This window comes from Hemiscyllium ocellatum, chromosome 8, assembly GCF_020745735.1.
Source record: "Hemiscyllium ocellatum isolate sHemOce1 chromosome 8, sHemOce1.pat.X.cur, whole genome shotgun sequence".
In the NCBI taxonomy this organism is placed as follows: domain Eukaryota; kingdom Metazoa; phylum Chordata; class Chondrichthyes; order Orectolobiformes; family Hemiscylliidae; genus Hemiscyllium; species Hemiscyllium ocellatum.
The window spans coordinates 76,072,800-76,090,283 of NC_083408.1; the positions used below are offsets into that span (position 1 = coordinate 76,072,800).

The 17,484-nt window shown below is 39.9% G+C and overlaps 1 protein-coding gene across 4 annotated transcripts in view; it reads left to right on the top strand.

Annotated features, from left to right (window-relative positions):
* ppp1r13bb (protein phosphatase 1, regulatory subunit 13Bb) overlaps positions 1-17,484 on the top strand; it is a 113,261-nt gene that overhangs the window by 67,590 nt on the left and 28,187 nt on the right. For 3 of the 4 annotated variants that reach the window (XM_060829223.1, XM_060829224.1, XM_060829226.1), the window contains 3 exons: positions 8,534-8,708; positions 15,588-15,784; positions 16,406-16,570. In XM_060829223.1, coding sequence (XP_060685206.1) covers positions 8,534-8,708; positions 15,588-15,784; positions 16,406-16,570 — 537 coding nt within the window. The remainder of the gene's footprint in view (positions 1-8,533; positions 8,709-15,587; positions 15,785-16,405; positions 16,571-17,484) is intronic. The other variant, XM_060829225.1, reaches the window with a different exon arrangement.

Here is a 17,484-nt window from a genome sequence, read left to right on the forward strand (position 1 = left end):
TTGTTAACACAGTTTGTCTTTCTGCAAATTTAACTCTAAAGACTTCGTCATTTTTTACTCGATATGTTTGCAGAGTCTAATAACTTAAATACTAGCACAGATTGAAGAATTTTCGGCTGAAATTTCTGCAGTCTGTATCTAATCCACTGATTTCTGCTATGCGTTCTTCTGTGGAATTATCTGCACTACTTTAAAATGTGTCAAAATCTGACCAGCTTCATAAGCAATTACAGCATCATCTTCTACACAGATTTTATTAATGAAAGTTTATCGATCCAAATCTTTTTCTGTGTTCACATCAGGTTCAAATTCTGCAGGGGCAAAAGCTTTTTAACCTGCAGTTATATGGTTGCAAAAGTACCAGGCTATTGTTTTCCCCTTTGATAAGGTAGTAACTATTGTTGGCATGACTGTCTTATTACTTCACAGATCCTAATGTTCATTTTAGAAAAACAAGGTGTGTCAGCATACCCCAGTACTTTCCACTTAGGTTCAGCCATCATTCTGAAGTTTTCTCCAATTTACCATTTGATTAGTTTTTAATCCTTGACTTGAAACTGCATGTGCCGTTTCTCGGCTGCTGCAGGGTCAAAATCTTGGAACCCATTTCTAACAACATGGAGATGCTGCAATTCAAAAAGGTGTTTCAACGCCACTTTCTCAAGGGCAGTTAGAAATGAGCAATAAATGCTGGCCTTGCCAGGAAAGCTGACATTCCATCAAAGAATATTTTAAGAAAAGATCTGGAAGCGAAGTGATTTATCCTTGTGAAACTATTTCATGGCTCTTAGAATCATTTTATAACAAAAGCAGTATACTTTCTTTGCACCATTTTATTTTCTATCCTTCCTTAACTGAAAGTGAAGATGCAATCTGTTCAAAGATTTCCATTATTACATAACTGGCTGATTTTACAAAGTCTCACTAGTCTAATTAAACTTGCCCTCCAGGTTCCCTTGATCTTTTCTTTAGAATTCTGACTGATTTGCTTTTTATATATTGCAAGCCACAATCCTGAGTTAATATCCATGCACTTTTGCCTTCAGAAACCATTGCTGATCTTTAATTCACTTCAGTTTGGTATTATAATTTGGAATAGATAGAATATTTGAGACTTGCTGTTGGACTGAGAAGCCATAGAAGGGATTTCTTATACTGAAACTGAATATTTTGTATCCTTAACAACAGCAAACTGACTGATTGTGGAATACTATGGTAAATTACAAAATATGTTAATAACTTTTTGCTGTGGTCACACAATTGGCAATGACATGTGAGATTTTATGTTTTAGCAAAAATAGCAAGGTGGTCATATTATTTAGTAAATAATTAAGGCAGCCACCCTGAAATCAAATAGGGTATTCAGAAGAAGTGGTGAGGAACTGGGACTCAGCTACCAGAGAGATTGGCTAAGCAAAGCTGGATAAACATTTGTGAGAGGAAAGAGTAGAGGTTTACATTGATAGTTAGATCAGAAAAGACTGGAGGAGGCTCCAGTAGAGCTTAACTGCTGACATGGACAGGATGGACAGCTTTTCACAGGTTCTTTTGAGGGGGAGAGAAATCAAGGAATTCCCTTTTGATACCAATTGAAATGTTGCTTCATAAAAGTCTCATTACTCCAGAAGCATTATTCACAGTCGAAGGATTTGTCTTGTGAGAATAGTATAATTCGATTTAGCTCATTTGGCTGGATGGTTCATTTGTGAAGCGGTGTGATACCAACATTGTGGATTCATTTCCTGTCACTGGCTGATCCATGAAGGACTCATCATCGCCACCTCTCCCCTCACCTAAGATATGTAGCCCTCAGGTTAAATCACCACCAGTCATCTCTCTCTTCTCTAATGAGAGAGCAGCCCTATGGTCTGGTAAGGCTATGGCAACTTGAATATAATTCATACAGTTGAATTTTTTTTCTTTGAGTGATTTAATATGGCAGCTCTTAGCAGAACACAGATTTTCACACACGGACTTATGGGAAACTGATAATTCAAGAGAAGCTTTTTGAACTTTTTAACATGGTTTTGGACAATTTGGAAGGAAATTGATGGTGAAGGTAGCATTGTAGCAGGATAATAACATTTTATGGTAAATTAATGTGAAATCTTGACTATCTGTTTGCAATCCATGGTGGGTGTAAGTGGATTTGGACATAAACTTTGTTCACGTCACTGTTACATTTTCAGATCGCTGTTATCAGCAGGATATAATCAAACGTATTAGCCATCCATACCATTTCTCGGGTTTCAGTTAATGACAACTCTGAAAACAAAAATTGCTGGACATCACAGCGGGTCAGGCAACATCCATAGAGAGAAAGCAAGCTAACTTTTTGAGTCGAGATGACTCTTCATCGGAGCAAATGTTAAGTGTGGAAGCGTCAACATTTATACAACGGTGGGGAGCAGTTGCAGTGCTGGCAGAGAAAGGATGTCGATGGTTCAGATTAAGTGATTGGAATGTGAGAATGGCAGAGCAATGGTGTGTCAAATTGCCCAACTGGGAAGAACAGACAGTCCCACGGGGATGAGTTAAGGGAAGAGAGGGAGACAGAGAATGTAACAAGCAAAACTAACAGAAAGGGAAGATTGAGTTCACAATTTGAAGATATTGAACTCAATATTGAGCTCAGAAGCTTGTAAACTACATAGTCTGAAAATCAGATGTTGCTCCTTAAGTTTCCACAGTGATTCACTGGAGCATTGCAGCATGCTGAGGACAGACGAGTGCCCATGCGAGCAGGATGCTGTGTTAAAATGACCAAATACAGGAAGGTCAGAGTTATGCCTGTGCTCGGACTGGAGGTGTTCTGCAAAGCACTCACCCAGACTGTGTTTGGTCTGTCCAATGTAGACTAGAACACGTTGGATGCAGTGAATACAATATACAAGATTGGGGAAGGTACAGGTGAAATGCTGCTTCACCTGGAGAGACTGTTTAGGCTTTTGGTTGGTGAGCAGGGAGGAGGTGAAGGGGCAGGTGTTGCACCTTCTGTGGTTATGTGGGAAAGAACTATGGGAAGGTGGGATGGTGTTAGTGGTTGAGGAATGTGCTAGTGTGCCTGTGAGGGAATGATCCTTATGAAATGCAGACATGGAGAGTGAGAGGAAGATGTAAGGTGTGGCGTTCTGCTGGAATTGTCTGAAATGATGGAGAATGATCCTTTGAATGTGGAGGGTGGTGGGTTCTTAAGTGAGAACAAGGGGAACCTGATCACCGACTGTGAATGATGGAAAGGGGCAAGGGTGTAGTACTGGTGATAAGTCAGATGCGGTTGAGGGCCCTGTCAACAACAGTGGGTAGGCAAAAGTGAGGACTGCAGATGCTGGAGATTAGAATGGTGCTGGAAATGCTGGAGCAGGTCAGGCAGCATCTGAGGAGCATGAAAATTAATCAGGAATCACAGTGGACAGGAAACCATATGTTATGGAAGAAGGAAGACATGTCAGCAGCACTGTTTTGGAAGATAGGATTGTCCAAACAAATACGATGTAGGTGAAGGAACTGGAAGCATGGGATAGAATCCTTGCAAAGTGTGAGGTGGGAAGTGCTGCAGTGAAAGGAGCTATGGGAGTCAGTGGCAAGCAGTGGACAAGTTATTCCCTGAACCGGAGATGGACAGGTCAAGGAAAGGAAGTGTTGCTTTGTTTCCACTGATATTGCTAGACCTTAATTTTTTCCAACATTTCCTGTTCCTGTTTCTGTTTCTGATTTCCAGCATCAATAATTCCTTGGGGTTTTTTTCCACCGGAATGTTGCCTCAGCTGGAGCAATGCTGCCTTGAGAGAGACGAGATAGGCTGGGTTGTTTTCTTTAGAGCATAGAAGATTGAAGTCTGCAAGGTTGAAGGGTATAAACAGGGTAGATAGGGAGGAACTGTTTCTTCCACAGGGTGGTCGATAACCATGAGCACAGATTTAAGGTAAGTAGCAGGAAGTTTGGAGGGGATTTGAGGAAACAGCTTTTCACCCAGACAGTTTTGGATATCTGCATATCTTTGCCTGAAAGGGTGTTGGAGGTGGAAATCCTCAAGACATTTAAAACTATTTAGATGAGCATATAGCACCCAAGCATATGAGACAAATGGTGGAAAATGGAATTAGAATAGATGGCAGTTGAATTGACACTGACAGGATAGATCAAAGGACCTCTCTCTGTGCTGTTAAAAAAAAAGTGACTCGACGCGTTTGTAAAAGTGAGTTTGATAAAGGAATTCTCAAAAGGAAATACCAGAGACCAAGTTGAAGCCTTAACTGCAACCAAGAAGCTGGAAGTTGAACCTGTTGTGAATGCAGGTGAGGTGAACAAGTTAACTGAGAGATATGAATTTTTTTCTGTCAAAACCCTTCTTTCTTCAAATAATGCAATTAACCCCATAACTGTTTTGCTGGAGAAGGATGTAGTTTAGATTAGATTACTTAGTGTGGAAACAGGCTCTTTGGCCCAACCAGTCAACACCGACCCTCTGAAGAGGGTCTTTCCTTCACAGAGCACAATGAAAGCCAAAGTGTTAGTAAATTAAGTAAGTGGAAAGTATATTTCATATTGATGAACAAGGTGAGGTTCGAGTGCAACTTCTGTCTGAAGCAGTGATATAGTAAGAGTTATTAAGAAATTACCTGTGGATGAAGTTGATTCACTCCAGAGTAATTATTTGGCAAGAATAAAACTTATAGCTTTATGTATAATCACTGAAATCCTTAATGAGCTTCAAGTGACAAACAGTTACAGGAACAAGTTCCAGGTTTCCATGCTGTACATCTCTATGACTTCTCCATCCTGTGGTAATCAGAATAGTAGTTAAGCAAAGTCTATCACCAGAAATCAAAATACTATGACGAACGGATGTTAGAGTAACAGAACCTTTTGTCAATGATGAGCTGATTCAAAAGAACAATATGGTGATTATATTTTAATTAGTTGAGGTTCAGAAAGCAAATTCAAAGATAAGCAAATTAATACAGTGAGCTCACACTGTTATTTTAAAAGCGGAGTTCTGATGAGGCGAAGACATCCTCATAGATCTGCAGACGAGGAATGGTATACTACCCAAATGCTGTAAGGAGAAATTCTAAGGAGTATGTGAAATCCTTTTGGTGGTACATGGAGGAGTACAGGAAGCTTGTGTTGATAAGCAGGCATTTTACGTAGCCAAGACTTCATAAAGGTGTAATGAGTTCTGCAAAACATACTATACTTGTCAGAGTGTGAAAAAGCTGCAGCATCTACTCTAGTTATGACTTGATTCTTAAGTCATGTTATAGTACTTATAGTTCTAAAATTAAATAGCATCACTCGATATTGTTATAGCAAATGCATTATGTCAAAGGTTGATATCTTTATAGCTACATCAGTAAGACATGTCAGTATCCCTTTCGTAAATGAATCTTAAAGAGGAATGAAGCACTCCCAACCCTGTCAGTATAATCTTCTAATTGAGGAATTGGGTATAAATCTCTTTTTGTTGCTGTATTTTCTATTACTGGTGAAAGCTGACATGAATGGCCTTTGTCTTTAGAAGTAGTCAATCAGGTACATTGTCATCTTGGTAGTCTCATGTGATTTTACACACTGTACAGTTTTAGACTGTGACTGCTTAGTGTTAAGTACGCAATTATCAGCGCACACTTCTCAATTAAGTCATGACACAAATCAGCGATAAGAGTTTTGAGATAAAGCCATCAGAGATCGGTATAGAATATATGCTGTAACTGATACTGAGCTATAAAAATGAACAAGGGACAGCCTTGATTTTTTGGCCGTCACTGTGTTGGGTAATACTGGATGAGGTGGTATGGAGTTATTACAGTCAACCTCAATGTTATTGACTGGTGAAAAGGATTAAAATTTGTGTTAAAAGTTCCTTGGCACTGAAGTTGTCAATAGTTTTACTAACTTTATCCCTGGCAAGATAAAACTATCCAGTCAAATTTGTAGGAAACCTAAAACCTCAACTAAGAAGATTTCAGATCATTAAACGAACTTACTCAGCTATTTAGCCAAAAATTGGGTCCTGCAGTTTCCCTTCCCACGTGGTGGTTGATGCTCTCCAGCGCATCTCATCTACTTTCTGTATTTCCACCGTCAAACCCTACCCCTCCAACCGCAAGAAGGACAGAAACCCCCGATCCTCACCTTCCACCCCACCAACCTCCATTTACATCGCATCATCCTCCACCAATTCTGCCACGTATAAACAGATCCCACCACTAGAAATATATTTCCCTCCCCACCCCATCCACTTTCTGTTCTCTCCGCAGCTATCCCGTCAGGCCCACTCCCCCCAACAACCCACCCTCCCTTCCTGGCACCTTCCCCTGCCACCGCAGGATTTGCAAAACCTATGCCAACACCTCCCCCTCATCTCTGTCCAATGTCCCAAAAGAGCCTTCCACATCATCAGAGTTTCACCTGCACTTCTACACATGTCATTTACTGTGTCCATTGCTCCCAATGCAGTCTCCTCTACATTGGGGCGACAGAATGCCTACTCGCAGAGCAGTTCAGAGAACATCTTCAGGATACCTGCACCAACCAAGCGCACCGCCCCCTGACTGAACACTTCAACTCCCCCTCCCACTCTGCCGAGGATATGCAGGTCCTGAGCCACCTCCATCGCCACTCCCTTATCACCCAATGCCTGAAAACCTCATCTTCTGCCTCGGGAGCCTGCAACCCCATGGTATCAATGTGGGTTTCACCAGTTTCCTCTTTTTCCCCTCCCCAACCCCCCTCTCCCCCACCCCACCTTATCCTAGTTCCAACCTTCCAGCTCAGCACCGCTGTCATGACCTGTCTTATCTATCTGTCTTCTTTCCCACCTATCCAGTCCATCCTCCCCTCTGACCTATCACCATTACCCCCAGCTATTGCATTCTCAGCTACCTTTCCCTTCATCCCCATCCCCATCCCCCTCCCATTTATCTCTCCATCCCCGAGGCTCCCAGCCTCATTCCTGATGTAGGGCTTTTGCCCGAAGCATTGATTTTCCTGCTCCTCGGATGCTGCCTGACCTGTGCTTTTCCAGGACCACACTCTCGACTCCTGCAAAGAAATATCCACCAAGTCTGAAAAGTTTCCAAACTAGCAAAATTGTTTCAGAACAGAATATTTCTGTAGGAATATTACAGCAGAAACAACTTGCTGTAAGTTAACCTATTAAAATCTTTGAAAATCCTTAATTTAAGAGTTTTATGTTCTTGTTATCTGTGTTTGTGATAATGAGGATTAAGTATGAGACTACACCCTTAATACTTATGACTTCATTATAAGAATCAATTTTGAATTCATTGCAGAATTGAGAAGTCTGTGATAACTAAAAATAGTTATAACATGACAATTCTACTTTAAAGTTACATATAATTTTTAAATCTATCTTAAGAAGCAATTGAATATTCAAACAAGGATATGTGATTTAGATTATATACAATCCAGAATAATTTCTCAATAGTATTGTGTCTTTATCTCAAACCTTAAAGGAAATTCAGTTTCCAACTTGACTCTGGGGTCCCACAAAGTGGTTGAGTTTGTCTCCCTGCCTGCACATGTTGGCTTTGTAAGAAATGTTCTGGGCCTGCAGCAATTAGATACAAGCTGTTATTGTGTTTAATTCAAATTTTTTGGCAAAGAAAGGTTCTTGAGGATCATAATAATCCTTTCTTGCAAGAGATCTCATTTAGAGTAAACAAACTCGGAGGTGCAAGAGGTAGTAAGGCCATCTCATACCTCCCTCTGTCTACAACACTGAGAATTTGCTCCCAGCAAAATTTCATATTCTCATACTGCTTAGTTTCTGCTTTAAACTTAATGCTTTAATTGAAGGCTTGATTTTGTGATTTTCTTTTACAAAATTATCTAGTGACCACTGGATTTGTGTAGGTACATGTGAAAACATAATAGCCAACATAGGTCCAAGTTTAGATTAAGAACATCCACTTAATTTTGCATTCTCATACTTCTTTGATCTGAGAATCATTCTGCGTTGTGATTTGCTGGCTTCTGAAGACAAGAAGCAAAAATACCAAATTGGATTTGCAAGGGAAATGTAAGCACAGAGTCAGATTGTTGCCATTCAACAGAGTAAAACTCTGACACAAAGTTCTCTTCTTGCCTGCCAACACTCTTGATCTGTCATAAATCTGAAACAAGGTATTGTTCCACAAATCAATCTGTCATAGTACTTTAATCTTCACTTTAAGATACCTTCTGTTTCTGATGCAGCACAGCAAATGGAGGCTTTTGAAATGCAAAATTGTAATATTGCAATTTAGGTATAAGCAATGCTAGAAATATTCAGTCATCTGGCAGCATCATCTGTGTTTCTCTTTAACTAGATACTGCCAAACCTGCTTGATAATTATAGCACTTTTTGCTCTTATTTCAGATTTCTAGTATCCACAGTATTCTGCTTTTGGTTTAAATACTCACATGTTGCTTTATCCTGCAATGTAGTGTCCATATTTGTGTTGCAAGATTTTAATTTGAAGAAGCAGAATCAAAGATCAGTACTCGGTTCCTCTTTTTCCCAAAGGAGCAGCGTTTGCGTTATCTGAAACAACAAGAGCGGCGTCAGCAGCAGTCTATTTCAGAAAGTGAAAAATTACAAAAATTGAAAGAACGTATGGAGAGTCAGGAGGCAAAGTTGAAACGGATACGAGCTATGCGAGGACAGGTGGACTACAGTAAAATTATCAATGGCAATCTATGTGAGTATTCTTCATTTCAAATGTATTTTGATTTTCAAGCACTAGCAATGTGGTGGACTCTCAACTGCCCTCTGGGAAATTAGGGGTGGGTAATGAATGCTGGCCTAGCTAGCGATGCCGACATCCTGTGAATGAATTTTAAAATATAGTTAAGGTCTATCAGTAAAAAGTTAATTTATTTTGGACAGTATCATAGAATATAAGGTTTGTGTTGCTTATACCTGTGGTACCTCTCTGAAAGAGCTCTTCATTTGTTCCTTTCCCCAGTGCCATTTATTGTTCTTATTTTATAAATATTATCCACTTTGCTTTCTAGAAGAAATTGTGAATACTGCTTCCATTTTGTTTCCGGCCAAGCATTTCGCATTCTAACAAGTTTCTTGATTTTGTTTTGAAAAACCACTTCATGCCTCCTTCATTCTGCAATTGACAAAATTCAATTTATGATCTTTCCTGGTCAGACGTTGTTCATGAGAATTTTTCTTCCATATTTATCTCGACAAAACTCAATATTTTTAAACAAAAACATTTCGAGTTCAGTGACCCAATGAAACTTTCTCTCTGCAGATGCTGCCTGCTGCAAGACCCACTGTGTTTCTCCAGCACTGTTTTTGTTCTAGATTACTCGCATCTGCAGTTCTTTGTGTCCGACAGTATCATACATCTTTAAGTGTAAAACCAAATTTCTCTAGTGTAATCTTCAAAACTGCTGTCTCTTCAGTATCTTTTCATTGGCCTTGACATTCTCCGTAAAGTGAAATTCCCAAAATTGAATGCAATATTCTAAACATAATACAAACGAGGCTTTGGTGAAACTGTGCCTGGATTATTCGGTGTAGATTTGGGCTTCTTACCCAGGGAAAAGTACCCCTGACACTCATTGAGTGCAGCAAAAAATACACCACATTGATTTTAGGGATGTTGGAGTTCTCCACTGAAGGGACTGTGGAGACTGACCCTGTATTCTCTGGAGTTTAGAAGAAAAAGAGGACATGTCACTGAGCCATAGAAAATTATTATAGGACTTTAGAGGGTATATGCAGAAAGGATGGTTCCCCTGGCTGGTGTTCTACATCCAGGGAATGCAGCCTTAGAATAAGGGTAAGTAATTTAGGACTAAGAATCTCCTCAGGGGATTGTGAGTCTTTGGAATTCTCAATACCAAAGGACTCTGGATGTTCAGTCATTAAGTATGTTCAGGGCATAGACTTATAATTATTAAAAATATCAAAGGTTACGAAGATAGTTTGGGAAAATGATGTTGTGAAGGAAGACCAGGCTCAAGAGGCTGAAATGCCTACTTCTGTATAGTATAATTTCGAAGATCCTTTCTGAGGCCCAACATTACTGCAGTCTTTTCATTTTGCATCCATGTGCTAAAATCTAAATCCCATTTATTCATTGAATTCAGCCTCATTAAATTGTTCTCCTATTTTGACAATTTATTTTTAAGGCTATAGTCTTCTCTCCTTTCAAAGTTTTGCCCTTTGTTTTATATTTCCCTCTTCATTCTTTCTATCAAAATATATAGAATCTTAATCTTTGCTGTGATTGCCTGAAGACTTATGTGCATAATATGCATTGCATTTCTTTTTGAAACTCGTGTTTCCAAAAGCTATCAAATTTGCAGACATTATGTGAATTTTACAAATCAAGGGACTTCTTGTTATGAGCCATTAAGACACTAATATCTTTTTAGATACCTTTCCCATGTTAAACTTGGGTACAGGTTTGAAGCATGTGGATGATACAAAATTTGGTAATATAGTGAACAAGGTAGTGGCATACTTCTGGAAAGCACAGACAGATTAGTAAGATCGGGAGACACATGGACAAAGCAATTTAAAATGGTCAAGTATGTAGGGAGTTTTGGGAGGTATGTTATGAAAAGGCAGCGAGTACAGGAGCCCAGGGATCAAGGGATTCTTATGATCTTGAATGAAACCGGCATTTTTTTTTAAGAATCTGAAAACCCAGCTACTTATTAAAAGAATGGAGCCACAAAGTTCACAGTTTAAACAAACTAATTTCACTATAGAAGAATGGTGACATCTTGGAAAAATATCCATATTACAAAGGAGGAGGTGCTGGATGTCTTACAACGCAAAAAAGTGGATAAATCCCCAGGAGCTACTTAGGTGTACCCTAGAGATCTGTGGGAAGCTAGGGAAGTGATTGTTGGGCCCCTTGCTGAGATATTTGTATCATTGATAGTCACAGGTGAGGTGCTAGAAGACTGAAGGTTGGCTGACGTGGTGCCATTATTTAGGAAAGGTGGTAAGGGAAGGTCAGAGAACAAGAGACACGTGAGCCTGACATTTACGTGCATTTGGTAAGCCAAGGACTAATCAGGGATAGTCAACATGGCTTTGTGCATGGGAAGTCATTGTTTCAGGAACCTTATTGAGTTTTTGAAAAAGTAACAAAGAGGATTGATGAGGGCAGAGTGGTGGACGTGATCTATATGGACTTCAATAAAGCATTCAATAGACTATAGGTGCAGGAGTAGGCCATTCTGCCCTTCAAGCCAGCACCACCATTCAATATGATCATGGCTGATCATCCTTAATCAGTATCCTGTTCCTGCCTTATCTCCATAACCCTTGATTCCACAATCCTTGAGAGGTCTATCCAACTCTTTCTTAAATGAATCCAGAGACTGGGCCTCCACTGCCCTCTGGGGCAGAGCATCCCACACAGCCACCATTCTCTGGGTGAAGAAGTTTCTCCTCATCTCTATCCTAAATGGTCTACCCTGTATTTTTGAGCTGTGTCCTCTGGTTCGGCACTCACCCATCAGCGGAAACATGTTTCCTGCCTCCAGAGTGTCCAATCCTTTAATAATTCTTTATGTCTCAATCAGATCCCTCTCAGCCTTCTAAACTCAAGGGTATACAAGCCCACTCACTCCAGTCTTTCAGCATAAGGTAGTCCTGCCATTCCATGAATTGACCTCGTGAACCTACGCTACACTCCCTCAATAGCCAGAATGTCTTTCCTCAAATTTGGAGACCAGAACTGCACACAGTACTCCAGGTGTGGTCTCACCAGGGCTCTGTACAGCTGCAGAAGAACCTCTTTGCTTCTAAAGGTTCGACAAGGATCCTCATGGGTGACTGGTTAGCAGACCATAGCCTTAAAAAAAGAAATTGTCATGGAATATAGGGAGAACTAGCCATTTGGATGGAGAACTGGCTTGAAAGTAGAATACAGAGAGTGGAGGTAGAGGGCTGCTTTTCAGCCTGGAGGCCTGTGACCATTGGTGTGCCACAAGGATCAGAACTGGGTCCACTGCTTTTTGTCATTTGTATAAATTATTTGGATGTGAACATAAGAGGTATAGTTAGTAAGTTTGCAGATGACCCCAAAATTGGAGGTGGAGGACAGTGAAGAATGTTACCTCAGATTACAATGGGATCTTGATCAGATGGGCCTGTGGACTGAGGAGTGGCAGATGGAGTTTAATTAGATAAATGTGAGGTGCTGCATTTTGGGAAAGCAAAACTTAGCAGGACTTATACACTTAATGGTAAGGTCCTGGGAGTCTTGCTGAACAAAGAGACCTTGGAGTGCAAGTTCATAACTCCTTGAAAGTGGAGTCGCAGCTAGATAGGATAGTGAAGAAGGCGTTTGATATGCTTTCCTTTATTAGACGCAGCATTGAGTATAGGAGTTGGGAGGTCATGTTGCAACTGTACAGGACATTGGTTAGGCCACTTTTTGAATATAGTGTGCAATTCTGGTCTCCCTCCTTTCAGAAGAATGTTGTGGCACTTGAGAGGGTTCAGAACAGATTTACAAGCACATTGCCAGGGTTGGAAGATTTGGGAAACAAGGAGAAGCTGAATAAGCTGGGGCTGTTTTCCGTGGAGCATTGGAAACTGAGGAGTTGACTTATAGGGGTTTATAAATTCATGAGGGGCATGGATAGGGTAAATAGATATGGTCCTTTTCCTGGGGCAGAATTTACAGCGAGAGGTGAAAGCTGTAAAAGGGACCTAAGGGGCAACGTTTTCATGCAGGGGGTGATGCGTTTATAGAATGTGCTGCCAGAGGAAGTGGTGGAGGCTGGTACAATTGCAACATTTAAAAGGCATCTAGATGGGTATATGAATAAGAAGGGTTTAGAGGGCATTGGGCCATGTGCTGGAAAATGGGACTAAATTAGGTTAGGATATCAGGTTGGCATGGACGAGTTGGACCGAAGGATCTGTTTCTATGACTCTATAACAAAAATGCATTGCATACAATTGTGTAAGTGTAAGACTCAGTTTTCCCCTCCCCTCCCCAACGCTGCAACCCTCAGTTGCGTACTCATCAAATTTTGAATGTTTTACAGCTTAATCTGGATGCTGTTAACAACTTGAATTCAGAATAAGATTTCTTCAGCCTTTTGCATATATCCATCAAGGCTATCCCTTCAAATCTCCTGCAAATGTCGTAAAGTTGCTAAGTACCCCCACCAAACCCACCCTGGCATTTTTCTAATTCTGATGTTCTGAATTTAAAGAGATTCTATCTAAAATCTCTCTCTCTCTCTCTCTCTCTCTCTCCTCTCCAGCTCTCTCTCCTCTCTGTATCTCTCCTCTTTCCTCCTTCAGCCTGGATATGCCAGAAATGCACCTCGCATTACAGCCCTGTAGTTGAGAAGTTCCAGCATTTTTTTGCTCATGCCCAGAATTTCAACTGAATTCTGCTAAACAACATGTTTCCTTCAACTTATTCTAAACTCCCAAGCTAAGCTGCTTGAACCAAGAACTCATCCCTCTTCTTGTTGACCCTTTTGTTTTATATTGTTCATCTCCCAGGCAACCTGATCACATGAACTATTTAGTAGTGCTCAGCGTTTTTTGCTAGAACTCAGTTCCTAATTCTTAAAGGAACCATTACTCCATAAAATCAGCTTTCTTTACTCTAATAGCACATGGGGCCCTTAAAGTTTGCAGATTTGCAGATTTTTAAAGGTGGCAGGGTAGTTTACTGTAGCTGTAGGAAAGTACTTGGAATTCTTTGTAAATACAGCCATTAACAGCAAAAATAAGTTATGCTAAAACCTTTACTAATCTCTGGTCAGCTCTCAGCTAGAGCATTATTTTCAGTTATGAGTCTCCATATCCCTTGACTGGACCTGTCTTTTTTTTGTATCATAATGAATGGGCACATGTGAAGTCTTGCCAGGTACAGTTGTGAATGTTGTTGTACAATTGACCATCTAGTTTGAGAAGGAGGCTGCATGAATATCAGCATCCTGAGTTTGGTAGAACCCAGCATTATTGCAAAAGAAATTGCTGAAGCATTTGCAATGATGCTAGAGTGTGAACCCAATCATCTACCTTGGCCTATTCCTGAAATCCTCACCACCACTGAATTCAGCCTGTCATCAACTTGATTCACTTTGTGATATCAATGAATGACCAAGTCAGCTAGATACTGGATAAAAAATGATTCCCCTGAAGCAGCATGGCTCCGTTGTTGCAAGATGTGCTCCTGAAGCAGCTGCATTTCTACCCAAGCTATTCCAACATAAGTAGAAGCCGGTGTTCTAGTTAACAAGAAAAATTGTGTCAGGGTACACATGTATTCCAACTATTAAAGACAACAGATCCAGACCATTGAGATCATTGACAGTGCGATCAAGCGACATTTGCACAGCCCTGACTTGTTTACCAGTTTTCACTGATCTGCCCTCAATCATAATGTCAGAATTGGAGTTTTTCATTATGCACTGCTTGATTCTATTCTCAAATACTTGAATGATGAAGCAGTGTGTGCCCACATGCAGCAAATCATGGCCTCATTGCTGCTTTGTGCTTGTAAGTGGAAGTAACAATTGTATCTCGCATTCATCAAGCCATAGAGTTTTGAGCAGGGGAGAATCTAACCATCTCCTTTTGAAATTCACTGGCATCACTATTGTCAAAGCCCTTACATCTGAGGAGTTCCAGTTGACCATAAACACACCTGTACCAGCTGCGCACACACTGACATTGAGCACAAACCATAAATTAATTATTATATAGCTATAACTTGACTGATGCCTGAAAAGGAATTTTATACAATGTATAAGACACCGGAGTACTTTCTACTTGCCTGGATGTCCAACAATACTCAAGATGCTAAATAAGAGACAAAACAACCTGCTTGATCAGCAACCACTCTAAACACCTTACTCCTTCCACTATTAGTGCACCAGGGATATAATGTGTGCAGCCACTGAAAATACATTGCAGCCACTTGCCAAAGCTGCATCAACACTCAAAACATATGAATCGTCAAAGACGTGGGAGCATTCTGGGTTCTCTTGCAAGTCTCACATTGAAATGACTGGAAGTTATATCATTCATTCTTCATTGCTGAATCAAAAGCCTAAAATTGTCTCTTCTGACAGCATTTTGGGATTGCCTTCACAAGATGGACTGCATTGAGTTGCCACCAACTTCTCACGAGTAGTTGGAGAGGAAAAATAAATGTTGACTGTGCAAGCGATACCATTCCTTATGGTTTCTCCTATTTGTAATGTGGCAAAGTCCTCCATTCTGTATTTGAGAAATCTCTTAGCTTGTCATATGTGCCACATGCCCTCAAGTCCAGACATGTTAAGGTCATTGAAAAGGCAGGAGAGATGGTTTCATGCATGTATGATCATCCTTATTGCATTGCATCCAAGAGCTCGTACAACATGTGGTTTCTAGCTGTTTTCCAGCACTTTTACTTTAAACTAGAATGTTGTCTTGCTATTTTCTTGAAGTTTGGGATTCATTCTCTGGAAATGGTGCCTAAAATAAAATGAAATCCATCTAGCATATTTTAACACCTAGCAAATTTGGAGGTTGCTATTTTTTTTTTGCCCATTTTTCTTTCCCATTTTTCTTCTCATAGCAGCTGAAATTGAGCACATCAATAATATGTTCCATGAGAAACAACGTGAGTTGCAGTCGGCTGTATTGAAAGTTGATCAGTTAACACAGCAACTCGACGACTTGAGAAAAGGAAAATCTAATGGATTGCAGTCTTATAATGGACAAGTGCCAGGACCTGCTGCAGTTGAATTAAAGAAGCTATACCAAGAGCTGCAGGTAAGGCATGTGGCATGAACTGTAGGTGCGGTATGAATTTTTATCATATTGCATCTAGAACCAAAGAGAAAAACATTAATTTCTGTAAAGAGGATCATGAATCTTAACATCATCTTTGTCATGACGCTGTTGAATGCTAAAAGTATAAATCTGCATTCACCTTGACATTTCTGAAGATGGTGATCTTCATTTGATTGAAGATGTTCTTTATAGAAGCATAGGATTGTCAGATTTAAAAAAAAAACTGCTGTTTCATTATAGTTTCATGTACTTATTTTGTACAATGGTTAAGAAGGCAAGCAAACAAAATCAGACTATCAAGTGGCTGATTCACTTAAGCCAGGCACTAGGAAGACCAATTGCTTCAAAAAAAATTCATTCTGGCAACCAGCCTCACCAATCTGGCCGCGTCAATTTAGGATTGGCACTGGCTGCACAACACCAACGTGCTGGGAGCCAGCACCATTAGCATAGTCTCACACAACAGAAAAGCAGCAATACAGAAGTTTGCCGCTCCCTAACTTTCTCTGACCAACTAATGAAACTTGAGCTTGAGGAAGAGTTCATAAACACAGTATGATACCAAGCATCTTCACACTATGGATTTACTGTCCTTTTTAGATTCGCAACAAACTTAATCAGGAGCAAAACACTAAACTTCAACATCAAAAGGAACTGCTTAACAAGCGTAATGTGGAAGTGACGATGATGGACAAAAGAATTAGTGAACTTCGTGAACGTTTGTGGAAGAAGAAATCTGAATCACGTCAAAAGGAAAACATCCCTGTATGATACTGATTTCTATTTTTATATCTTAAGATTTTGTTTGTAATTGAACAAATGTGCACAGTTCTGCAAAGAAACATTTGAGTTCTGAACTGCTTTGATTTGTGCTTACCATATCCTTGCAAGCAGATCTTTTAAACGCACAGTCTGAACTCTTGTTTCCTAAAAGATGAAGATTTCACTAATTTTGTCTTGTTAATAAGTAAGTAATGATACAATGCCATTTGTTGCATTTTCTGTTTTGCTGAATTATTGAGCAACAGCTGTGTTAAAATGACTTTCATTAACATCTATATAATTGGAAATTATTATCTATTGTGCATCATTAGCCTCATAGTTTCAAAACATCGCATCATTTGTGCACCCAGAGGACTAAAAATCCAGGCCACTTGGTTTTCTATTTTTTTAAGTTGCTAATTGGGTGACATGTAATCATTGGACATTTCAAAGCAATCAGAAAATAGGAAAATTAGCAAGTAGCAGCTACGAGACCAACCAAAACCACTTTCCTTTTTTCCCCAAACCTCTGCTATTTACAAATTAGCAACTGCATAATACCAAGAAATCAGATTACTCACTTATTTGCAACTACTTTGTGAAATGACATTGTTTTCTCAACCAATTAACTGTAACATAGTCTGATATGTTACTGAAGGGTCTGTTTCTGTGCTATCTGACTGTGTATTTGTACTCTGAAATACTAGAATTTTACAGTACAAACATAAGAATGCTAAGTATATGTAGACAATGGGAAAATTCCTGGCATGGCTACCTCATCATTTTCCTTCCTGACTGCAGTTATTGCCATTACTGACCACCTATTTTCTTCTTAAAACGTCTACCAGCCAGCAGTCAATCTGAAGTTGTTTTCAGCTTTTTTAACTTGAGTCCCATTGCCATTACCTCCCTTCATC